Here is a 25,890-nt window from a genome sequence, read left to right as displayed (position 1 = left end):
ATGAGAAAGGACTGTAAAAAAGTATCTAAAATTTGAAAAGAGACAAAAAGGACCAAACTGTCATTTTAGTACCCTGCTGGGTGTTGTCTAGCAGGCACTTATGGGGGTTAGTTTTTCCTCTAGAGTTGTGTATCTTGAATTTGCTGTTTACTATTGATTAGGGTTTTTTGTTTTGTTTTGTTTTTTTACAGTTCTTTAAGTGTAGACTTTAACTTGTAGAAAACTGATAGCAATGCAAATGATTCTTGCCTGATAGCAATGAAAGTTATTTGATCCAGTAGAGATTCAAATTGTATCTGTCCAAAGAAAAGATATCCTCAGTGGTTACAGTCTTACTGCCTTGAATTGACAATCTTACACAATTATTCTCATTGTAAATAGTTCATTTATTTCATTTCTCTTACAACCAGTTTTACCATCTAGTGGTTTTATTATTCATTAGTTAAATAAATTTTGACAGTTACAATAATAGTTTATTGTCTTCTGGCAACTGTTATTTCTACTGAAATCTGTCAGCTCCTTTGAAGGTAATCTGGCCTTTTTATCTGGATGCTTTAAAATTTTTTCTCTTTGTCTTTGGTTTTCAGTATTTTTGCTGTGCTGTGCCTAGTTGAGTTCTTATTTGTAATTATCTTTTGGGGGTTCATAGGGTTTCTAGAATCTGAGTTGATGTTTTTCATCAGTTTTGGGAAATTCAGCCCGGTTTTCTTTGATCTGTCTTCCAATTCACTAATTTTATTGCTACCAGACAAGAATCACTTGGAATTGCTATTTTTATTGTCTGTTGTTTCTTTTGATTTTAATTACACTGTCTTGTCTCCTCACATGCCTGGTTATTTCATTTTGTGCCAGGAACTGAGTAGAAAAAACAGTAGTTGTAGTCTGAGATCCAGAATGACTTGTCTTTCTCTAGAGAAGATAATTGCTTTTGACAAGTGGCTAAGGGTACAGCTAATTCCAGATTACCTTACTCCAATCAAAAATTGAATTGATTAGAAGTTGGGCCTGGAAAATCTGGTATATTTCTGGTTCACACCTTCCCTTAAGAAGCAACCTTTATGAGTCACTATTCAGAACTGGATTTCTCAGGACTTATCAGGATATCTGCCCCCGACACTGCCCCAGTCACCTTTCACTTGGGCTCTGAACTCCAGTTTTTATTCCCCTTAGTTGTCCTGTGAGTCTATCAAAATTTATGCTCAGCTTCTCAGCCTATCAGTTGTTTCTTAACTGTTAGACAAACGATCCTAGGGGAAAAGTAGCCCCCCATGTGTGACTCATCTTTCTGAGTTTTCTTCTCCTAGGTTTTGGTCCTGTGAAGGTTTCCTGTCTTGCTTGCATTTTTGATTTCTTAAAATACAAGCTTTGTGTATTTTGTCCAGTTTTTCTGTTTCTCAGTAAGACATTGGTTGGAATTATCTAGACTACCATTTAAATTAGATATGTTTATCAAGTAGTTCATGAATACATTCTCAGTATATAGAGAAGTACATAAAATTAAAATGGAAAGTCTTACCCTTCCTAGCCCAAACCATTTCCTCATTCCAAGGTAACCACTGTTATGTATGGTGTCTTATTTATGATCTCCTTCCCCTCTTCCCACCACCATCAAAACAAACAAACAAAAAACCCAAACACCTTTTTTTTTTTTTTTCATCTGTGGGAGGAAAAAATCTCTAGAATGTAACTGAAGGCATGCTTAGGTTTCGGTCAATATGCTCACGTTCTAAATTTAAACTTATGTACCAGGCACGGACCTTTCCATTTTTTTTTTTTTCCTTTTTCAATTTAAACTTAGACCTTAATGATATGTAAAAATTCTTTGCATACAATGATTTTGTGTAATCTTTGCTATTATTAAAAAAAATCTAGGGGCACCTGGGTGGCTCAGTTGGTTAAGCATAGGACTCTTGGTTTCGGCTCACAGGTCATGATCTCACGGTTTCATGAGTTCACGCCCTGCGTCTGGCTCTGCACTGGCAGTGTGGAGGCTGCTTGGGATTCTCTCTCTCTCTCTCTCTCTCTCTCTCTCTCTCTCAGCCCCTCCCCTGCTCATGCTCCCTCCCTCTCTCAGAAAAAATAAATAAACTTAAAAAAAATTTTTTTAATTAAAAAAATGTAAACAACCTTTTCATTTTGTAATAATTTAGGATTTATAGAAAAGTTGTGAAGATAATATGAAAAGTTCTTGTATATCCTTCATTTCATTTTTCTTAATGTTAACCTCTTACATAATCACAGTACATGTGTTAAAACTAAGAAGTTAACACTGACACATTACTGTTAATTAAACTGCAGACTTTTTCTTAGATTTCACCAGTTTTTGTAGTACATATCCTTTTTGTGTTCTGGAATCCAATCCAGGATACCCCATTGCATTTAGGGCCTTTCTATTTTGAGGGGTTTGAGCTATTAGTATGCATACTGCCTAGGTTTCAGAGGTCCAGTTATTGATGAGTTGGAAATACAGATTAAGGATTTTATACATGAAAGTATGTGCTTGGGAATTTTCAGCAGTTATTGTGATACTTAAGAGAGGTAGGTTGGTTGACTCTTACAGTAGATCTTGAAGATTGCTCTTCCCTCTCTTTATACCAGGGTTTGATCTCCTAGGCTTCATGTCTGGAATTTTGATGTATGGTTTATCTAGAATTGATCAGACCTTGGTTAAAGAGGTGATTGCTGCTCAAATTCATTTAACAAAGTCAGTTTATTAATTTGCAATAAAATTCCAACAAGAAGGATGCTGGAGAAAGTAAGTTAAGGTCAGAAAGTAGTTTATTGAGTACATCAGAGTCAAGCACAGTATTTCCCAAAGTATGTTTCTTAGATACTACCTTCCCTAGATAATAGGTGTACCTAGAAAAATAGGTCCCATAGCCATTAAAATTTGAGGGCCTTTGAGAATAAAGGGGGAAATTTTTTTTTTTTAACTCTGGGACTTATCAGTGCCTTTAATGCAATAATGTGATGTGTATATCCCCTAGAGAAGGATATGTTACACAGAATTTCCAACTTTATTTGCTCAGAGTTCTTTTTTTATGGAGGTGGGGGGAACCATCTTACAGAATAGTTTTGGGAAACCCTGGTTTAAGGCAAAAAACACTTTCAGGAAAGTAACTGCCTTGCTGGAATCTGCCAGATATTCTTGATAACTGCACGCTTTGATTCAACAAACATTTATTGAGCACCTTCTCTGTGCCAGGCTCTATGGCTGGGTCTGTTTTGCAAGTCACGTTAAATTACATCTTCTTCAGTCAGACACTATGTGGACTTCTTTCCAAGCCCTCACCCAAACTTTGCTTTTCAGTTAACTTTTTCTTTTCTTTTCTTTTCTTTTCTGAGACAGAGACTGCAAGTCAGGGAGAGGGATGGGGTGGGGGAGGAGAGAGGGAGAGAGAGAGAGAGAGAGAGAAAGAGAGAATCCCAGGTAGGCTCCATGCTTAGCACAAAGTCCAAGGTGGGGCTCGAATTTGCAGACCAGTGAGATCATGACCTGAGCTGGAACCAAGAGTCAGACGCTTAACTGACTGAGTCACCCAGACACCCCTAATCTTAACTTTTTAATAGATACTTTCATTTTTCCATATATTTGCTTTCCACTTCCTAGGATACAAATTTTTTTCTGTGTCTTGCTATTTTTTACTTAAGATTATAAACATTTTCCTACTTTTTCAAAACAGTCTTCATAAGTTAACAGCTTTTAAATAGTTTGTTAGGTTGATATATCATAATTCAGCAATTTCCTCAATTTTTACATTTAGGCTGTTTCCATTTTTTTCTATTGGAAATAAACTGCAGTGAATATCTGTAAGCATATAGCTTTTGGTTTTATGGAGTTCTTATATTAGGCTACATTACAAGTGTGGAACCACGTGGGTATGAAGTGTAACTATCTGTATTGATTTTGCCAGATAACTATTGCTATCCAAAGACAAATTGCAGATGAAAGTATAAATATCTCTTCATTTGGTTTCTGAAATATCTGTCTGTTCTGAATTGTTTTTAATAAGCCACGGTATTTGTAGACCTACCTCCTGCAAGGACAACAGTAAGTTTAGCTGGTGATCATCAAGGTGTTAACTGACTACAGGTTTCTCCTGCTCTCCGAAAGTAGAGCGTTCATATGGAAACTTTTGTAAGCTGAAATGGCATAAAGCAAAGAAGCAGTTGTCACCAATTTATATAGAAAAACTTTTGAACATCCCCAGAAAATACCTTCTCTTAGGCTTTTCTGATACTTTAAGGACATATCTTACTAATAGATGCACAAAATAAGTAGAGGTAAAGCACAGATGCTCACAGTTCAAAGCTATGATGGCTTGATGCTGAAATGCTGAGTTAAGTTCCCAGGGAATGGGATTTGACTCACTGCTTGAGTTGCCTGCTGACTCTATAACAGGTCACTGCCAAACAAACTGAGTGCTTTTTTTTGTTTTTTGCCTTATTTTCATAAAAGTGAAAATTAATTTCAGATTTCTTTCGGTCAGTGAAGACCGGTATTAATGTAGGTCTTTTGTAAAAGCAAGGCGGTGTAAAGCAAAGTTGTGAAAAGTAGGTGATAACTGTTGTACTTCCATTAGTGACTTCAGTAGAACGATCAGTGAGTTTAAAGTTGCTTTATATTCCTTCGTTATGTTTCAAACTTGGGGTCCTTTATTTGTTTATCTTATTTCAGTCTATGATGGACAAGTGCAAGGAGCACTGTTTAGATGTGACTCAAGTGCTTTTTGTTTCTAACTTCATTGTAGCTTTGATTCAGGTTTTTAAGAGACCCCATTTTCTTTCTCACTTTTTAAGAAGTTTCAAGAATGATTGGGAAAAGCAATAAATTATATTTTATTTTATTACAGGGAAACATTGTTCTTACAGATTATGAGTACCTAATTTTGAATATACTAAGATTTCGAACTGATGAGTCAGATGATGTTAAATTTGCCGTTCGTGAACGCTACCCAGTTGATCATGCTAGAGCTGCTGAACCTTTGCTTACTTTGGAAAGGTAACATGTTTTGTTTCTAAACTCATTTCATGTTGTATTAAAAGGTAAAATAGATCATATGTCAGAATATTAAAGAACTGTCACATAAAATATTTTGTTCATTTGCATAAAATAACTAAATTTGGACTGCTTGAATTATTTAAATGTGCATGTAAGCAATTAAACCTCATTTGCAAGTAGCAGCTGTGTGTCTTTTTAATCTAAGTCTGGTGTTACTTCAGGTGTTGATGATTTCTTGGTAAAGTGAGGGAACTTACTAGCTATTCTGTGGGAAGAAAGATGGCTATCTTGCACAGAGTACAAATGGAAATGGTTTAGCTAAGAAAAGGGAGTACCGTGGGATAAGGTGCTGATTTTAGGTACTCTTCTGGCTGGAAGGTTTTGCTAATAGCGATAGCAGAGGTTCTCAGAGTTTAGCATGCATCACATTCACCTGGAGGGCTTGATAAAACATATCCTGCCCCTGCTTCCAGTTTCTGATTCAGTGGATCTGGTGTAGAGCCCAGGAATTTTCAGTTCTTACAAGTTCTCAGGTGATGTTTGTGCTGCTGATCTGGGGATCAGAGTGGCCAAACAGCATCCTTAAGAGCTCTTACTAAATGCATAATTAGGTAAAGCCATTCCAGGTATTAAGATCTATCACCAAGCTCTACAAACATTTACCTGTTATATAGGAACATCTCTTTCTTAACACATATGGGCACATTTTCATTAAACAATATGACTAAGTTGAAAAGTATTGATTTTTCTTAGAAGACTTGGTTTCAGGTCCTAGTGTGCTGCTCAGGAACCTACTACCCTTGGGTAAATTACTTTTATGACCCATTTTCTTACCTACAAAGTGAACTAATTCTTCTTGTATGTTAGAGTATTGTGATGATTAGGCAATTTGATGGAAATGAAAGAATTGTAAATATGAATATTGCTGTAAGTTTTATTAAATAAAAGATAATGAGAGGCGTGTCAATTTTGTTTTCACAGACTGACTGAAATAATAGCCAGTGCACCTAAAGGTGAACTACTGAAGAGAGTTCTTAATCCATTACTTCGTGAGTAAGCCTAAATAGAGCAATGAAATGTTTGCAAGAAAATGTAGTTTTCAGGAATATATTTAAATCTTTTATAACTTAAGAGAGTATTACAACAACTTGATAATGTAGAAGGGAGCTTAAAATTATCTTTTGAGTAAATAAGAATTTATTTTTAAGGAAAGAGGAATTTGTTATACCACATGAAGTTTGACCTTTATGTGTTAGCTTTTATTTAAAAGCAATACAGCTAAATAAACTGATAGTATGTTATCTAGCATTTTAGTGCTAGTGTACTATTCTGAGAAATTGTGTTTTCTTTTCATTGTGAATCTTTGATTTAATAACCACTTGAGTTTTTGTTTTTGTTTTTGTTTTTAATTGGTGTGTCTCAGCGTACCCCAGAATCTGTCAGGTACTTTCAGTCAGGATAAAGATAATCCAATAAATTTATACTTGAAAAATCTTTACTCATCCCTATACTGATGAGTCTGGAGAGGACTTGGGCAGGCAGGTATCCTCAGTTACTGGGCATTAGGGAGTCACTTGTCCTCTCTTCTGAAATTAGAATGCATTAATAAGTTACCCTTACAGCTTTCCAACTGTTAGTATAGCATACATAAAATTGTTAAGTTTGAATTTTTAAAATTAATTTATTAATATGGGGTATTGTATTAACCAGTTTTTGGATGCTAAAGCAATCTTTCATTCCTGATTTGAAATCCTTTATATGTGGCTCAATTCCATTAAATTCTTATAAAATTTATGCACTGACTTCTGCAGTTGTAGTCTCAAATTTTTGTAAGTACTTGAATTATCATTTCTAATTACATTTCAAAATAAGTAAAGTAAAAAAATAAAATCATAAAATCATAAAAAGCAAAATAAGTAAATTGTTATTTTCATTGACTTCTGAGTAGATATTTATATTGGGATGTAAATTTCGTATTATATTTTGAATATTATATAGGGGAATACTAAAAATAATATCTTCTGCTTTTATAGCCTATGGACCAGCTCTCATTGAACACTGTCTTATAGAAAATGGATTCTCTGGCAATGTCAAAGTGGATGAAAAATTTGAAAGTAAAGGTATGCCTGCATGCTACAATTTTTGCCCATTTTCATGTTTCATGTATTTCCTTTTTTAAAAAACTATGAAAATTCTTTCTGGGAAAGTAATAAAAGTGAGCAGGTAGTAAATCTGTAAAAACTATAAAATATTTGATCTATTAATTTTTTTTATGTTTGTTTGTTTATTTATTTATTTATTTATTTTGAGAGAGAAAGAATGCGAGCAGGGGAGGGGCAGAGAGGGACATGGGGCTTGATCCCATGAACTGTGAGATCATGACTTGAGCCGAAATCAAGAGTCAGACGCTTAACCAACTGAGCCACCCAGGCGCCCCAGGTCTATGAATATTCTATCCATATGGCATTTCTGCCTTCCTGCTCTAATGTGGCACTTTATCCCTGGTAACTCACAGTTCAGTCTCTTGACCTACCTTAGTACTTTTCAACTTTACAATATTCTCCTTCCCCTGAATAATTGAAGTGGTTACCATACTTGAGGTAGGATCTGGTATAACACTTGATGTAGTTGAGTTATTCACCTTCTGACTAGGAAGTTGGAGTGCTTTTAGTAATAGTTTTATTCATGCATTTTAATTCTATAAGAACTGTAGTGTGTCTATATGATGAATTAGGCTTTTGTAACTACTTAAGGGAATCTAACTAAATTGCCAGATTAGGACAGTAAAAAATTAGAGGAAATATAAGGGAAAAGGAAGACTTGACTTTTGACAAATTTATTTGCAGATTCTCATGTAAAATTACAAAAATATATTCTTCGTGTTTATATTTTGGGATTACATATCAGTTAAGATTTGGGGATATTAGTTTTTATGCTATAAACGTTTTTATGTTTAAAAATACAAATTAATGTTTTAGTGAGTGATTTTGTGTTTGACATACTAATTCAGTGCAAGCCTGATCAAAATGCCAACAGGTGGTATTGTTTTTGCAATTGCAGTGTTCTGGTTTTTTAAATAAATACTGTGGAATAAAAGCATGTGAAAATGTTCAGGAAATGTTTGGAAAATAGTAGTAGTGATGGAGAATAACCCTTTTACAGATAAAGGTATATTAAGAACCTAATAGTTTTTAAAAAAGTACAAAATGAAAAATTCAGAAACAGGCCCACATATAAATGGGAATTTAGTATATAAACAAAGTATCTTTAACATCATGAGGGTAAAGATAGATTCAGTAAAAAACTATTGGGATCACAAGCTGGCCAAAACATATTCTTATTTACATATACTGATTATAAACATGAAGTAACTATATTTAATTTTCTTGAACACTGTTATTATTTCATAAGCACTTTTCTGTTTTCAGTATGGTTTTGTAATAGTTAATTGACACTTGATTGGCATTCCTTTTTTCCATTTTGTTCTGTTAGACCTTGAAAAAGTATTTGTTTGTCTGCAGAAAGCAGAAGACTATATGAAAACAACATCCAACTTCAGTGGAAAGGTAGTACCACATATTATTATTGTATATTGTGGTTTTATTTCTTTAGATTTTCAGAATTCACAGTTAATTAGGGATCACTACATGTAAGTTTTTTGTTAATTTGGAAATTCAACATCTGTAATATGCTTATTCTAGGGGTTTTTGGTTTTTTTTTTTCTAATTGCTGTTGGGTTATAATTTTTCTTCTGTTCCTTTTTTTTTTTTTTTAAGTTTATTTATTTTGAGAGAGGGAGAGAATGCACATGCAAGAGCATGCAAACAAGGGGAGGGTCAGAGAGAGAGAGAGGAAGAAAGAGAATCCCAAGCAGACTTCTGCCCTGTCAGCACAGAGCCCGACATGGGGCTTGATCTCATGAACCCTGAGGTCATGACCTGAGCTGAAATCAAGAGTGACATTCTTAGCTGACTGAGCCTCCCAGGCGCCCTTCTTCTCTTCTTTTTATAGAAAGTACTAGGTCAGGTCACAATTGGCATACCAGGAAAGTTGAGGAATTTGAAAATAATTCCTCTTAGGTTGGTTTTATTTAGAGAAATACTTTTTAATTGCTAGCACTTAATTAAAAAATTAGCAATTTACATCACTCTAATAGGTAAACCTCCTCTGAATCATCTCATATCTTGTTTTTGTTCCCTATTCAAAGTATAACTTTATACTAGAAGTTCAGAGGAAGTTCTGATTAATTCCAGCTAAATTCAGTGCAGATACACCTGCCCAGTTTTTAAAATGAATTAAAATTTCTTACCAACAAAGTAAACCTAAGACTTTTTCTCCTGAAAGTAAAGTGCTATTGACTTTTTAAAGTTGCAGAATATCTAAAATTAGGAAGAAAAAAGCAAAATGTACACGGATAATCCCATCATTTTATCAAATCACTAGTTTTAATTTTCTTTATTCCTTATTTTTCTTGTCCATATGAAAAAAAGTATTATTTAATAATACTTATTGAGCCTAGAAACATCATTTTGAGAATTGATACAATCAATAGACAAATGTAGCAGATTATTTAAAACTAGAATAATTTTGTAAGTTTAATAAAATCGGTATCAGTCATGGAAGATACATCTTAACTATGAAGAGAAATGAATTTTAATATTGGATTTTTGTAGGGGTACATCATTCAGAAAAGAGAAATAAAACCAAGCTTGGAAGTAGATAAACCAACTGAAGACATACTCACGTAAGCATATAGGCATGAGTCAGTTTACTTTGGATATTTATTAATGTTCTTGAATGATATAATAAATATGTTTTGCAGGTATGAGGAATTTCATCCTTTCTTGTTTTCTCAACATTCACAATGTCCATATATAGAATTTGAATCATTTGACAAGGTGAGTTTTCCAATTCTGTTTTTTTGACCAGTTAGTATGATATGAGTTATTAAATTAACACCAACTTGATTTGATTGATAAATTAAAAATATTTCTGGTTTACAATCACTGTATCTGAGGATTAAAGATCATTGCAGTCACAAATAAAAACTGTTGGAAATTTTTATTGTCACTTTATTTCAAGATGAAGGACCAAAGGTTTGAACTTAATTTGATTCTTGGCCCTTTGAGCTATATAATACATTTCCTGGGAATCTGTTCAAGTTCTTTGGGTAGTGTTATGAAACAAAATGGACTCTAAAATTCTGTGTATCTAAGTTGAAGTAGAGACCCTGTTTTGTTTTTTTTTTTAACCAGTTACTGTCTTTTTCTGTTTTTTAAATAAGGCCGTGGATGAATTTTATTCCAAGATAGAAGGTCAGAAAATAGATTTAAAAGCTTTACAACAGGTATGGTATTGTTAAAAACATTAAACTAACTAGGCTTGGTGTGATTTGCTGTGTAGACGATGCTTTCATATAGGAATTGGTGACGTTTCAGAAGTAGTATGGGAATGCCCTGATCCCTTGGCTCACTGATAACGGTCCAGGGGAGATCTCACTGTTGAAAAGCATTCCCTCATTTGTTCCATCTGTACGTAAGATATTCTCTAAGATGGAAAATACAATGGGAAGGTGAGTCCTGTTATTTATTCCCTAGTATAATATGGGTTATTACAGCAACCCAAAGCTTTTCAACCTTTGCTGTTAAGGGAACATTGTTCCAAGGAGATTTTTAAGTAGGCCAAAAGAAAGGGAAACGTTCTTTCTGTACAAATAAGTGTATTTTTCTTTAAACTGGGTTTTATTCTAAGTGGGCTTTCAAACTCCACAGGAAGTTTTAATATGCTCTGTTTCTTGGTACATTTGACCATGATTTTGGAGCATTGCCACAGAGTTGTTTTAGAAATTAGCCACAGTCACTCTTGATTTGAAGAGGATTTAATTTTTCAAAAATATTAATAAATTCTTGAAATATGTGTGCAAAAGTTTGGAATTATATGAATCTCTGTGCCCTCCCCTCTGTTTAAAAAATTAACAGCACAATTTCAAAGCTGGTGGGTTGAGTGAATTAAATAGTGTGCCTGCCACACGGTGGCAGCACTTTAGCTAGTAAACAGATATTTAGCAGTAACATTGGATTGCATGTTTTTATGTGCATCAGAATATTCATGAATTATTTTAGTAATCACTGTGTGTTCTTTTAATAGTCACCATTCTTATGATTCAAATCTTTTAAATACTACATCCCATGATTCAAACCTTCATTAACTGATGATTCTGTTACTAGTGTTAGAAAATTTGCCTCAAATCAATAACCTTGAAATGCAAATGATAAATGCTAAAATGCTATATAGAAGGTAAATTAACTACTGTAAGACTTTGTGGCATTAATTTAAGAAAAAGAGTACTCTGTAGAAATAATACTGAGAAAATTAAAAGCAGCAATAACTTAAAAAGAAGCTCTTTTGGTAATTTGTGTTCTTTAAGAATGCATTTCCCTAAAACTTTACAGTTATGTGATAAGAAGAAAATGTCTTATAGTCAGAATACATTCCTATATAGGGAATGGGAAGTAGGTAGTGGGGAGAGGTAATTTGGGAGCTTGAAACACTTTGGGGTAGGGTAGACCTGGGTGTTGGACTGCAGGAACCTCAGACAGCATTGTGGGGTTGAAGTGGAGGAGGGAGAGTTTCAGGATGTAAGAGAGGAAAGGTGCAGAAGGCAGAAGAAAACTAATTTTTAAAAAATATGTTTTGCCCACAAAAGGAAAAACAAGCATTGAAGAAATTAGATAACGTCCGGAAGGATCACGAAAACAGATTAGAAGCTCTTCAACAGGCTCAGGTATTCTGTTTAGCTTTTTCCCAGATTTCACAAATGGTAACTTTAAATAAAACACTGTATGTTAACTAAGTGGAATTAAAATAAAAACTAAAAACATAACTTTAACATGGTATTACAGTAAATGTTTTTGTTTCTTAAGGAAATAGACAAACTTAAAGGAGAGCTCATAGAAATGAACCTACAGATAGTTGACAGAGCTATTCAGGTTGTTCGAAGTGCTTTAGCCAACCAGATTGATTGGACAGAAATTGGGTTAATTGTGAAAGAAGCCCAAGCTCAAGGAGACCCTGTTGCAAGTGCAATTAAAGAATTAAAACTACAAACAAACCATGTTACAATGCTACTAAGGTGAGTTTGATTCTTAGTTAAGCAGTTAATGCTTGTTTTTATTTTGCTGTTTAATTGTTCACTGTATTCATTTAAAATTTTTCTCTTGTATTTGGAAGTTTATCCTTGAAGATACAGAAAAAACATTATTTACATTAAAATAATGCAACTATTTAAATACTGCAAATACTTTATAATTTCATTGAGGAAAAAAATTGAAAATAAAAAAGTGATGTCATTGACATTAGTGAAATACTATTGAATATTTTTAATAGAAATCCATACTTGTTATCAGAGGAGGAAGATGACGATGTTGATGGTGACATCACTGTTGAAAAAAATGAAACCGAAGCACCAAAAGGAAAAAAGAAAAAGCAAAAGAATAAACAGCTGCAGAAGCCTCAAAAAAATAGGCCATTACTTGTTGATGTTGATCTCAGCTTGTCAGCATATGCCAATGCCAAAAAGTAAGTGTTAAGTATGAATTGTAAGTAAAATATCTGCAATAAATCAGGATAATAAGGATAATATATGTATATATATTACGTATGTATGTGCTTTGGGGTGAAAACACTTTTTAAAATCTAACTTTGTGCATTATACAACTTTGTTTTCAAAACATACAAAACAAAGTTGCGTAATTCACAAAATTTGTTCCATATGATTTGAATGTGTAAAATTAGAAGTAACAAATAGAAAGCTAAAGAATAGCTTAATTTTACTTAAAATTAAGAGAAATGCATTTTTCTAGATACTATGATCACAAGAGGTATGCTGCTAAGAAAACACAAAAGACCGTTGAAGCTGCTGAGAAGGTACTTACTGTTTCTTAGAGTGAATGTGAATTGTTTTTTCTCTGCTCTAAATGACTGGCTTTAATTATTTCGTTTAAATGAGGTTTTCTAATTCAGAAATAACTTTCAAACTTAATTTTGCTGTAATTATATGTATTTCCAGTGTTTATTTTCTTCCCCAAACCTGCTCCTTCCCCAGTCTTCCCCTGCTATAAATAGCACCTTCCTTTTTCCCTTTGTTTGAGTTAAAAGTATTGGAGTCATCCTAGGCTTTTCTCTCATAAATTATATCCAGTCCATCAGCAAATCCTTGTAGGTCTTTTGTAGAGTATAACCAGAATCTGACCACTTCTCAATAATCCCAGCCCCCGTCATTTCTGTTCACATAGACTGTAATAGTAGCCTCTTCTTGGGTCTCTGCCTTCTACCCTTTCCCCCCTACAGTCTGTTCTTCAAACAGTTGCCATAGTGATCCTTTTAAATAAAAAATGAAGTTATTTCTCTTTGTTCAAAATCCATTTGCTTCCCATCTTATCAAGACAGGTCAAAGCCCTTCTCCTGCCCTGTAAGGTCCTACCTTATCCACTCCCCTCCAATTTAATCACCTGCATTCCTCTTGCTACACTCTTTTCAGCGACACTGGGATCTTAGGTGTTCCTGTAACAGTGATGCATGCTGACTTCTCAGGGCATTTGTGTTTGTTGCTCTTTCTACAGAGAATGTTTTTCCCTTAAAGTTTCCATGGTTTGATCCTTCCATTCATTGGCATGTCTACTAAAATGAGACTTTATCAGAGAGGCCTTTCTTTAAAAAAATTTTTTTTTGATGTTTAAAAAAATTTTTTTTAATGTTTATTTATTTTTTAGAGAGAGAGAGAGAGAGAGAGAGAGAGAGAGAGAGAGAGCTTGAGTGGGAGAGGGGCAGAGGGAGAGGGAGACACAGAATCTAAAGCAGGCTCCAGGCTCTGAGCTATCAGCACAGAGCCTGATGCAGGCTCGAATGCACAAATGGTGAGAGCATGACCTGAGCTGAAGTCAGACACTTAACCGACTGAGCCACCCAGGTGCCCCTTTTTTTGATGTTATTATTTATTTTTGAGACAGAGAAAGTACGAGCTGGGGAGGGGCAGAGAGAGTAGGAGACAGGAACCAAAGCCGGTTCAGAGCTGATAGCAGAGAGCCCAATGTGGGGCTTGAACTCACGAGCCGCAGGATCATGACTTGCGCCAAAGTCAGACACTTAGCCAACTGAGCCACCCAGATGCCCCCAGACAGGCCTTTTTGACCATATTTACTAAAAGTAGTACTACCCTTGGGGCACCTGGGTAGCTTAGTTGGTTAAGGGGCCAACTCTTGATTCCGCTTAGGTCATGATTTCATGGTTCATGAGTTTGAGCCCTGCATCAGGCTCTGCACTGGCAGCATGGAACCTGCTTGGGATTCTCTCTCTCCCTCTCTCTGCCCCTCCCCTGCTGGTGTCCTCTCTCTCTCTCTCTCTCTCTCTCTCTCTCTCTCTCTCTCTCAAATAAACATTAAAAAAGAATAGTAGTACCTTCAACCACTCCCTCTTATTCTGCTTTATTTTTCTTCTTAAAAAACACCCCTCCCAACACATGTTGATCTGTCTTTCCTCTAGAATGTAGATTGTATGAAAGTAAGATCTTTGTTTTGTTCATTGCTTTGTCCCAGCCCCTAGAATATTGCCTTGAACATAGTAACATTAATATCTGTTAAATGAGGGGTGCCTGGGAGTCTCAGTTGGTTAAGCATCCGACTTTGGTCCAACTTCGTGTCAGTTCATGATCTCATAGTTGGTGAGTTCGAGCCCGGCATGGGGCTCTCTGCTGTCAGCACAGAGCCTGCTTCAGATCCTCTGTCCACCCCCCACCCCTCAAACCCCTCCTTCACTTGCTCACGCACGCTCTCTCTCAAAAACAAATAAACATTAAAAATATGTGTATCTGTTAAATGAGTAGCCCTCATGACTTGTCTTCTATCTCTCTCTCCAACCTCATTTCTTGACATTTTACTGTGTAATCACTACTTTCTTGGTGAAGTTGGCCTTTTCTTTTTGCTTATAGTGCTTTTCCTATTCTTTGCCTTGATAATTCCATTTACCCTTCAGACTTCAGCCTAAATGCCATTTCCTTAGAAATACCTTCTTTGACCATAAGCATTTATAAGTTAGGTTCTCTTGTTATATTCTCATAGCATCCTTAGAAGCACTTAACGTGTTTATTTGAATGATTATGTGTTTGATATTCATGTCTTCTCCTCGACCCTCTAGTAGGGTGAGAGTGAGAACTTCCTCTTATTCACTATTGTGTCCCAGCATCTAGCCCAGAACCTATCGTATGATAGATACTCAGTATCTGTTAACAAATGAAACTTTTTAAAATTTGTAGGTATTGAGCAAATATTTGTATACATTAACCTTTGACTTAAATTATTTTAATATTTAAGGCACAAATCTTTATTTTGTGTGTATATGGTGTATGTATGTAAATAGTTGCCATTTTGTGACGTTTAAAAATAATTTCTTGTCTTATCATTTACTTAGTGTTATTTAAATACATTGTCAACAAATTATTTAAAAACTTTTTTCTTATAAATAGGCATTTAAATCAGCAGAAAAAAAAACAAAGCAAACGTTAAAAGAAGTCCAAACAGTTACCTCTATTCAGAAAGCAAGAAAAGTATACTGGTAAGTGTTCTACCTTTTAAAAATAATTTTTTTTGTTTTTTAATTAAAATTATACATGTACATTGTTTAGAAAAATCAAGCAGTTCTACAAAGCTTGTTGCAAAAACCAGTAGCCTTGCAGTATTTTACCCCTAGTCCTGTTGCCTCTTCTCTTATGGAAACTATTTTTAGCTCTTTTAGCTAATTGTTTTGGTATTTACCTCCTTTCCTCTTAGTAATGTGCTTATATTGCTGCTTCTTGGTATTTCTGTTTTATACTCTGTCAATGACTTCCCACTATGGAAGATGAAGATTTTATTCTTTCCATTTGGTGCTCCGTTACACAGATAGACACCAGCCAGCCTCCCAGTAAAGGGACATAATTTTGTCAAGGTAGATATCCAGCATTAATATACAGTAATATTTTATTGTAATCACAGCTGAGTCATATAACACTGTTTCTTTTCCTTCCCTGCTCAGCTTTTTGTCTTCGTGAAGGTGGTAATTGTCTTGTTTCATTTACCTTCCTCTTCCAGGTGTGTTCAGACACATTGGAATTCTATCCGTACCTTGCAGAAGTCTCTCCTGAGATTTTGACCTACTTTGTTCTAAATTGGTTACCCTAAAGATCTTAAGATCTCATTTTATTTTATTCTGGAAGTTCTCTTTACCTTTCTCTATCTTGGATTCTCTGTCCTGAATCTCCTACTTCTTTTCTTAGTTGATGGAATGTGTACTCTAGAAGCTACATAAGAAGGCGTGTATAGGATGTAAAGCTTTTGAGGTTTTTGATAGGTAAAAAAAAATTGTTTTATTTAATTGTGGGGCTGATAGAATTCTGATTTGAAAAGGTTTAAAGTCCTTGTTCATTGCATTAGCTTTCAAATTTGATCTTCAGAAGTCTGATGTCATTTTGATAGTTTATATTTTATTGAAAATTTGTTTTTGCCTTTCTGTAAACTTGTAGATTTTAATTTTTTTCCTCTCAGTTTTCCAAATTTTCACAATGATGTAGGTTGGCGAGGATGTTTTAATCTATTAGGCTGAATACTCTGAGTCTCTTAATTTGGAATCTTTCAGTTCTGATAAATTTTCTTGAAATATTTCTTACGGATTTTTTTTTTTTTTTTTTTTTTTTTTTTTGGTTTGTTTTCTTCTGGAAGTCTTATTTATCAAATATGGAACTCCTTGGGGGCGCCTGGGTGGCTCAGTCGAATTAAGCATCCAAATTTGGCTCACATTGTGATCTCGCAGTTTGTGAGTTCGAGCCCTGCGCCGGGCTCTGTGCTGATAGCTCAGAGCCTGGAGCCTGCTTCAGATTCTGTCTCCCTCTCTCTCTACCCCTCCTCCACTTGGCTCTCACTGTCTCTCTCTCAAAAATAAATAAACATAAAAAAAAAATTTTAATATGGGACTCCTTGGATGGTCCTCCAATTTTTTTGCATTTTCTATTTTTCAACTTTTAATCCTTTTCTATATTCTGAGAGATTTCCTTTATCTTTCAGTCCTTCCACTGAATTTTTAAGTGTTTTTGTTTTTTTGTTACTTTTTAAAAACTTTTGCTCAAGTTCTTTATAAACTGAGAGTAGTTTTGATGTATTTTTATTTAAAAGTATTCTTTTCTTGCTGGTTTTTGGTTTGTTTTTTATGTTTATTTATTTTTGAGAGAGAGAGTGAAAGAGTGCAAGCAGGGGAGGGGCAGAGAGAGAGAGGGAGGCACAGAATCTGAAGCAGGCTGCAGGCTCTGAGCTGTCAGCACAGAGCCTGATGCAGGGCTCTAACCCATGAACTGCAAGATCATGACCTCACCTGAAGTTGGACGCTAAACCAACTGAGCCACCAGGCACCCCTTGGTTTTTTGTTTGTTTTTTTTATTATTTTTTTATTTGTTGGGTTTGTCTTCAGCTTTCGTTAAGGACGTTTATTACTGTCTTGTGATCCTTAATTGTCTGTTCGTATTGCCTGTTCACATTTTATAGTAGAGCATGAAAATGCCGATTGGAAGTTCTCTGTGGGGGGTTAGGCTTATAAAATGATGTATGGGGGCTATTTTGTGTGGAATTCTCACTGTGTTTAGCTTTTTTCCTCCTCAGCTGGTCTCATTTTTCAGGAAAGGTGTTTTTTGTTTTTTGTTTTTTGTTTTCCCCCTGCTTGGAAAGTGAAGAGCTGGTTGTCAGCATTTTGGAAGCCCAATGGGAATAATAGGTTGCAGAGGCTTAGTACCCAGTAATTCATACATTTACCTAATTGCTGTTTTACGTATGTTTCTCCTTCTTACAACAGTGCCACATTTCCCCTAATTTGAAGATCCTTTTCGTACACTTTATAGAACATTAACTTCTGGCTTTCTGTTAGGATGTGGAAGGAGCAGCTACTACCATGTTCACAGCTGGAACTTTTTTCTTTTTTTAACCCCAGTTTAACCTATTTCTAGCAGTACCTTGTGCTGTTTTTAAGTTTTTTATGGGTTACACAGTGTAGATTGATTTGTTTCTTGGCTTTTTCCATTGTCAGCCTGGGATTCAGCTTCTTGAGCCTGATCACTTGTCCTTGGTTTTTCCATTTTTAAAAATTTTGTTGCTCTTCTCTCTCTTTCCTTTCTTTTTCTCACATCTCTATTGATGAATAGGATTGACTTGTAATTTTCATGTCTCAGAAGTTCTTGGGACACCTGGGTGGCTTAGTCAGTTAATAAGCATCCAACTCTTGATTTGGGCTCGGGTCATGATCTCATGGTTGTGAGATCCAGCTCTGCGTCAGGCTCTGCACTGGTAGCATGGAGCCTGCTTGGGATTCTGTCTCTCTTGGGATTCAGAGAGCAGGGGAGTCTCTCTGCCCCTCCCCTGCTTATGCTCTTCTTGCGCATGAGTGCGTTCTCTCTCTCAAAAATAAATAAACTTAAAAAAAAGAACCAGTTTTAACTGTTGATCTCCTCTATTATATCTGTGCTCTCTATTTTATTATTTTTCTCTTTCTGTTTTTCTTTGAGATTCATTTGTATATCCCTTTATGATTTCTTGAGATGGAAATTTGGTATATTGCTTTTTTTCTCCCAGCTTCTCTTCTTTCCTGATAAGTATTTAAGGCAGTAAATTTCCCTTTAAATCTGGCTTTAACTGTATCTAAAAAGTTTTGTTATATACTATTTTCATTATCTTTCATGTCAAAATGTGTTCTAATTTACATTGTGATTTCTTCACCCATGCCTTATTTAAAAGTAATGTTTATTAATTTCCAAACCTATGAAGATTTTTGGTTATATTTTTGTCATTGCTTTCTAGCTTAATTTGCATAATGTTCAGAGATAGAATTCTGAATTATCTCAACCCTTTGACATGTGTTGTTGAAACTTGCTTCATGGTCCAGCATATTTATGGTCCACTTTATTTACAAATGTTTCATATATAGTTTAAAAGAGTGTTTGTTGTATAGTTGTTGAGTGCATCTCTCTAAATATTAATTCACATCCATCAATCATGTTTTTCAAATCTTTAGCATCTTTACTAATTTTTTTAAAAAGTGTTTATTTATTTTGAGAGAGAGAGTGTGAGAGCTGAGAGAGGGAAAGAGAATCCCAAGCAGGCTGCATGATGTCAGCACAGAGCCGAAAATCAAGAGTTAGACATTTAACCAACTGAGCCATCCAGCCGCACCCACTAATTCTTTTTTTAATGATTGTTTTCTCAATTACTGAGAGTTTTGTTAAAAATCACATAATTGTGGGGCACCTCAGTGGCTCAATTGGTTAAGTGTCCAGCTTTGGCTCAGGTCATGGTCTCACGATTCACGAGTTTAAGACCTGTTTGAACTGTGCTAATAGCTCAGAGCCTGGAGCCTGCTTCAGATTCTGTGTCTCCCACTCTTTCTGCCCCTCCCCCGCTCATACTTGGTGTCTCTCTCTCAAAAAAAAAAAAAAATTAAAAAAAAATTTTTTTTAAATAAATAAGGGCACCTGGGTGGCTCAGTCAGTTAAATGTCCGACTTCAGCTCAGGTCATGATGTCATGGTTCATGAGTTCCAGCCCCGTGTAGGGCTCTGTGCTGACAGCTCAGAGCCTAGAGCCTGCTTCAGATTCTGTGTCTCCCTCTCTCTCTGCCCCTCCCCTACTCATGCTGTCTCTCTCCCTCTCTCAAAAAATAAATAAACATTAAAAAAAATTATTGTTTAATAAATAAAAGATCACATACTTGTGCACTTGTGTCATTCTCCTTTTATTTCGGCCATTTTTTGCTTTATATATATGAGGCAGTATAAATACAAAGCTGTATGTCTTCCTGCAGAATTGAGCCTTTTATTAACTGTAATCAGATGTTCCTTTAACTTCTAACTTCTTTTTTCCCTTCTCTGTGAGATATTAAAACTACATCAACTTTCTTTTGGTTAGTGCTTGCATGATAAATCTTTTTCCATCATTCTATTTCAATCCTTTTATATCCTTATATTTTAATATTTTAAAGGAGTGTATATATCATTTTCCAGTCTGACAGTCTTTACATTTAATCTGGAGAATTGACTACATTTAATGCAATTTCTGATATATTTGGGTTTAAATCTATCCATTTTATTATTTGCTGTCTTTTTCTTTTTTTTTTTTTTTGAGATTATTTATTTTGAGAGAGAGAGAGAGAGAGGTGGGGGGAGGGGCAGAGAGAGAAAGGGAGAGAGAATCCCAAGCAGGCTCCTTGCAGTAAGCATGTAACCAATGCAGGGCTCAAACTCCTGAACCATGAGATCATGACCTGAGCTGAAACCAAGAGTCTGACCCTTAATCGACTAAGCCACCCAGGCGCCCCTACTGTTTGCTTTCTATTTTGTTCTTTATTCTTTGTCTTTTTGCCTCCTCCTGATTTTTTTTTCCTGTTATGTTCTTTTACTAAAATAATTAGAAATACATCCGTACGTTTCTCATTGTCTTTGTACTTGTGCATTTATGTTGTTTTAGAAAAACCTCTCTACCATCAATAGAAGAATTGTTAAATAAGTATAGTACATCCATTCAACAATGAAGATGAGTTTTTTAAGATTTTAAGTAATGTTGGGGCGCCTGGGTGGTTGAGTTGGTTGAGCATCCGACTTCGGCTCAGGTCATGATCTTACAGTTTGTGGGTTCGAGCCCTGCATCAGGCTCTGTGCTGACAGCTTACTCAGAGCCTGCAGCCTGCTTCGGATTCTGTGTCTCCTCTGTCTCTCTCTGCCCCTCCCCGGCTCATGCTCTGTCTCTCGAAAATAAATAAATGTTAAAAAAAAATTTTTTTAAGAAAATAAAAAAAAAAATATTTTAAGTAATGTCTATACCCGGTGTGGAACTCGGACCCACAACCCCGAGATCAAGAGTCGCATGCTTCATCAACTGAGCCAGCTAGGTGCCCCAAGAAAACATTTTTAAGTGAAAAAAAGAAAGCAGTTTGCAGAATAGTGTGTGTTGTGTTTAAAAGAAAAGGTTTAGAATAAGCATTTTTTAAAGCTTTTATATGTATAAAGAAACTCTGGAGAGGGATATACAGAAAGCTAGTAACAGTGGACTTCTGTTTGATATTGGTAATGAGAACTGAAAGGGGATGCAGGATCTTAAACTATGCCTTTTTTGTCTGATTTAAAACATTTGTGAACCATGTATATGTATTAATAAAAAATCAGATGAGAAAACAGGAACACAATACTTGTGCTATTATATTTTGGGTGTTAAAAGGGAGTTTAATGCCAGTGCTTAATCTATCATTTTTAATCAGAAGTTTTTAAATTGTAGATTAAGTCAAAGAAATAGTCATATGTAATATAGAAAATATTTCTGTTCATCTCTATTTTGTCATTTTCTAAATGTCATACAAATATATACTCTTTACTTTTTATCATGATGGTATGTATTAATCATGAAAACCAAATTACTTTTTCTTTTGAGAAAAGTTAGTTTTATAGAGCAAAAATTACCTTTAGAAGTATAAAAGTATAAAGAATACCATATATGTAAGTATTCAGTTGATTCAGGACAGAGTGAGAAAACTTCTTTCTTACTTGTGGCCTCAAAAGTTAGCCAGTGCCCCACTGAAAGAAAACTAAACCTAGGGACCATGTGACATTGTATGTTGTTGCTTTGTGTAATTCATTGTTATGTTATCCTTGAGTTTAAGAGGGGACTATATGAGAGGGAGATAAGGAGAGAACATATTTTCAAACATAGAATTTAATTACTTCTAAGACTGTCATAAGAATATCCTTGGCCAGTTTGTATAAGATTTCAATAAAATTCAGTTTGATGCTTTAATAAATTAAACCATCAAGTTGTCTTAACCTACAAGGTAGGATAGTGTCTTGGAATTTTGTTTGCAAAAAGGATGTGAATTCAGGTGACTATAAAGCAAAAGAATGTTAACTTTTTTCCTTTCAATTTGGTAGGTTTGAGAAATTTCTGTGGTTCGTTAGCTCAGAGAACTATTTAATTATAGGTGGAAGAGATCAGCAACAGAATGAAATAATTGTGAAAAGATACTTGACAACAGGTAGGTAAGATAAAAATTTAAAGAATTTTCTCATATAATTGGATCAGTTATTTCAATATTAGATGTAAATTTTCATCTTCTATGACAGGTTTAATTGGTAGAAGGAGTTTATCTTGATGGTTTATGGTTTGTTGAATATGCATTTTGACACTTAATCTTCATTTTAAGTGAATATTCCTAAATTAGTAATGGTGAGCTAATCTGCAGTGTTGGACTTTTGATTCTCTTCTATATTATAACAAAATAGCTCTCAGTCCTCCAAAGTTAGTGTAGATCAAATTTTTAAAGACTTGTTTTTTTAGTGCGGAAGTTTGTAACTTTTTTTTCCATATTTAGAAAAAGAACTTAAGCCCTGTGGTGTATGTAAGTCTTCTCATTTATTTTTCTTTGCTGATAACAGCCACCTCGCTGTGGCTGAACCTTCACAGTGTGGGTATCAGAAACCAATAATCAGAACTAATCTGATATCCACTGCAGATCCCAGACCAGAAAAGAAAGCAGCAGGGATCATGGTATTCCATGGTGCTTAGGGCATGGTCTGTCTCTTCTGTAGCTTTGTTCTGAGCTCAGCTTGTGTTGGGGCAGTATGAGTTTTTCTCTTCTTTGAGTTTCAAATCCCAGACGAACTGTTGGGGCAAGCAATGGCTGCTCATTTTACTTGTTAGGAACTTTCCTTTTTCCTTAACAAAAGAGGAAAGATCTCACTCCTGCATTTGTTTGTTCATTTGTTTATTCATTGGTAGCACACACATAGAATACAACTCACAGTCCTCACTGTGGCTTACAAGCCTCCTGGCTTCTTTCCTTCTTCATTTCTTACCATTCTTCCCTTAGTCTGACCTCTTGACTGCTCATCATACATGTCAAATATCCATGGTCCTTAGGACCTTTACATTTGCTAGATGACTCATCTCTCACCCTCCAGCAAGCTAGCCTAGACTTGCTTACACGGTAACTCAGCAAGTTTCTGAGAGAAAGGGAGGAAGCACATAAGGCCTATTAAGACCTAGGTTGAGAACTGGCACTTGGTCACAGCTGCTATATTCTGGCTAAGGCAGATCACAGGGCAGGTCCAGATTCGAGAGACTGGGAAGTGACTCCACTTGATGGGAGAAGCTTCAGGATCACAGAGCAAAGAGGTGTGGCTAACAAGGGAGAGAGGAACTGACCATTTTAGTAATCTGCCATATTACCATTGCTGTTTCCTCTAAGGAAGACTATGAGAGATCTCCTAGGGGTGGGAAATGGACTTTATGCCTTCTTATCCCCTTTGGATTCTGAACCCATTAAAACCATTAAAAAGAAAAAAAAGAAAAAAAAAAAGGAACAGGACTTAAAGTATTATTTCTCATTTGTCTTTAAGGGGACATTTATGTACACGCTGATCTTCATGGAGCTACTAGCTGTGTAATTAAGAATCCAACAGGTAATATATTTCTCTTTATTATTCAAAACTTTATTCTCTTTATTATTCCAAACTTTAATTCAAAACTTATTATATGACAAAATTTGTTAATAAAGTTAAAGGACACTTTATTATGATAAAAGGGTCAATTCATCAACATATTTATAACTATTATAAATATATGCGCACCCAACAACAGAGCCCTAGAATACCCTTGAAGCAAAGTCTGACAGAATCAAAGAGAGAAATAGTTCAGCAATAATAGTTCAGGACTTTAATACCTAACTTTAAGTCATGGATATAATAAATAATTAGATACAAGATTGACTAGGAAATAGAAGATATGAACAAATATTTAAGTTAACTAGACCTAATATAAATCTCTGATATCCTCACCTAACAACAGTAGGCTAATTCTCAAGTGCACCTAGTATGTTCTCCAGGCTAAACCATATGATAGTCTAGAAGACAAGTCTTAACAAGTTTAAAACTACTAAAATCATACAAAGTAAGTTTTCTGACCATAATGGAGTGAAATTAGAAATCACTACTAGAGGAAAATTTGGAAAATTCACAAATGTGTGGAAATTAAACAGCACCAGTGTCAAAGAGAAAATCATAGGGGGGTGTTAGAAAATACTTTGAGATGAGTGAAATGAAACACAGTATATCAAAATGATAGGAGATGCAATTAAAGCAGTGCTTAGAAGTTTATAGCTGTAATGTTTATAAAAAGAAATATTTCAAATCATTAACAAAACTGTAACATTAAGATCTAGAAAAAGAAAAGCATAGAACCCATAGTAAGGAACAAAAGGAATTAATAAAGATTAGAGTGGAAATAAATGCAACAGAATAGAAGAACAATAGAGAAGAGCAGTGAAACCAAACTTGTTTTTTTTAAAAAAGGTCAACAAAATTCATAAAACTTTTACTGGACTGACCAAAAAAAATAAGAGAAGATTCAAATTCCTAAAATTGGGAACACAAGAGGGGAAATTACTACCAACTTTGCAGAAATCAAGAAGATTAAAAGAAAAAGTGCCCTAGCTGCTTCTTACAAAACACCATTTTAGCAACGCTTGTGTAGTATTCTGGGTGGCGAATGTGCAGTAAGACAGCAGAATGAAGTCCTGTCATAAATGGTTTCTTTAAATGAAGAATGAACTTTTCACTGTGATAAACATTAGTCATATCTCTAGTCTGTGTCTGGAGCATTTATTAAATAACTTTAGAAGTTACATTTGCTGAGGGGGAAAAGGATTGTGAGGGCATGCTACCTACAGTTGTAGGGCAACAAATTAGATAACTTGGATGAGATGGACACATTCCTAGAAAGATACAAACTAGCTAAACTGACTCAAGGAGAAATAGAAAATCAAACAAACCTATAACAAGTAAAAAGATTGAAATAGTAATTTAAAAAAATTAAAAAAAACAAAACCAAAAAACAACCCTGCTCAGGCCCAGGTAGCTTCACTGGCAAATTCTACCAAACTTAAAGAAGATTGAACACCAGTGCTTCACAAACTCTTCCAAAAAATAGAAGAGATGGGAAAACTTCCTCCCTCATTCTCTAAGCCCAGTATTACCCTCATAACAAAATCAAAGATGTCACAAGAATTGAAAACTACAGGCCAGTGTTGCTTATGAACACGCACACAATTTCTCAACAAAATATTAGAAAACTGAATCCAGCAGCATATTAAAAGGATTGTACACTGTGACAAAGGGGTTTATTCCAGGAATGGTTGATTTAATGTATGAAAATTAATCAATGTATTGATAGGTGAAGGACAAAAACCACATGATCATCTCAATGATGCAGAAAAGGCTGTTGGCAATAATCCAACACATATTTGTGATAGAAACACTCAACAAACTAGGAATATGAGGGAACTCCTGAACTTGGTGAAGGATTTTTATGAAAAACCCAGAGCTAACATCATACTTGATGGTGAAAGACTGAAAATTTTCCCCTTAACATCCAGAACAAGACAAACATGTCTGTTGTTGTCCCTTTTTGTTTTTAAATTTTTAAAAATAATCTTTTGATGCTTATTATTTCTTTTTGAGAGAGAGAGAGAGACAGCAAAAGTGGGGGAGGGGCAGAGAGAGCGAGACACAGAATCTGAAGCAGGCTCCAGGCTGAGCTGTCAGCACAGAGCCTGATGCGGGGCTCGAACTCAAGAACCATGAGATCTTGACCTGAGCTAAAGTCAAACACTTAATCTCCTGAGCCACCAGGTGCTCCTATCCTTGTTACTTCTATTCAACCTTGTATGGATGTTCTAAGTAGACAGGCAATAAAAAGAAATAAAAAATATCCACATTGGTAAAGACCAAGTAAAACTATTTCCATTTGCAGATGACATGATCTTATATATTTAAAACCTCAA

The 25,890-nt window shown here is 35.0% G+C and overlaps 1 protein-coding gene across 1 annotated transcript in view; it reads left to right on the top strand.

Moving 5' to 3' along the window:
* NEMF (nuclear export mediator factor) overlaps nucleotides 1-25,890 on the top strand; it is a 61,200-nt gene that overhangs the window by 6,225 nt on the left and 29,085 nt on the right. Inside the window, exons 5-18 of the mRNA XM_060619776.3 lie at nucleotides 4,854-5,002; nucleotides 5,984-6,051; nucleotides 7,036-7,122; nucleotides 8,495-8,568; nucleotides 9,676-9,746; nucleotides 9,825-9,900; nucleotides 10,287-10,349; nucleotides 11,709-11,786; nucleotides 11,926-12,134; nucleotides 12,389-12,580; nucleotides 12,865-12,928; nucleotides 15,522-15,610; nucleotides 21,983-22,086; nucleotides 23,450-23,512. Coding sequence (XP_060475759.1) covers nucleotides 4,854-5,002; nucleotides 5,984-6,051; nucleotides 7,036-7,122; nucleotides 8,495-8,568; nucleotides 9,676-9,746; nucleotides 9,825-9,900; nucleotides 10,287-10,349; nucleotides 11,709-11,786; nucleotides 11,926-12,134; nucleotides 12,389-12,580; nucleotides 12,865-12,928; nucleotides 15,522-15,610; nucleotides 21,983-22,086; nucleotides 23,450-23,512 — 1,387 coding nt within the window. The remainder of the gene's footprint in view (nucleotides 1-4,853; nucleotides 5,003-5,983; nucleotides 6,052-7,035; nucleotides 7,123-8,494; nucleotides 8,569-9,675; nucleotides 9,747-9,824; nucleotides 9,901-10,286; nucleotides 10,350-11,708; nucleotides 11,787-11,925; nucleotides 12,135-12,388; nucleotides 12,581-12,864; nucleotides 12,929-15,521; nucleotides 15,611-21,982; nucleotides 22,087-23,449; nucleotides 23,513-25,890) is intronic.

The sequence above is a fragment of the Panthera onca genome, chromosome B3 (genome assembly GCF_046562875.1).
Source record: "Panthera onca isolate mPanOnc1 chromosome B3, mPanOnc1 haplotype 2, whole genome shotgun sequence".
Classification (NCBI taxonomy): domain Eukaryota; kingdom Metazoa; phylum Chordata; class Mammalia; order Carnivora; family Felidae; genus Panthera; species Panthera onca.
The sequence above is the reverse complement of the archived record's forward strand: the minus strand, read 5'-3'. Positions and strand labels throughout refer to the sequence as shown.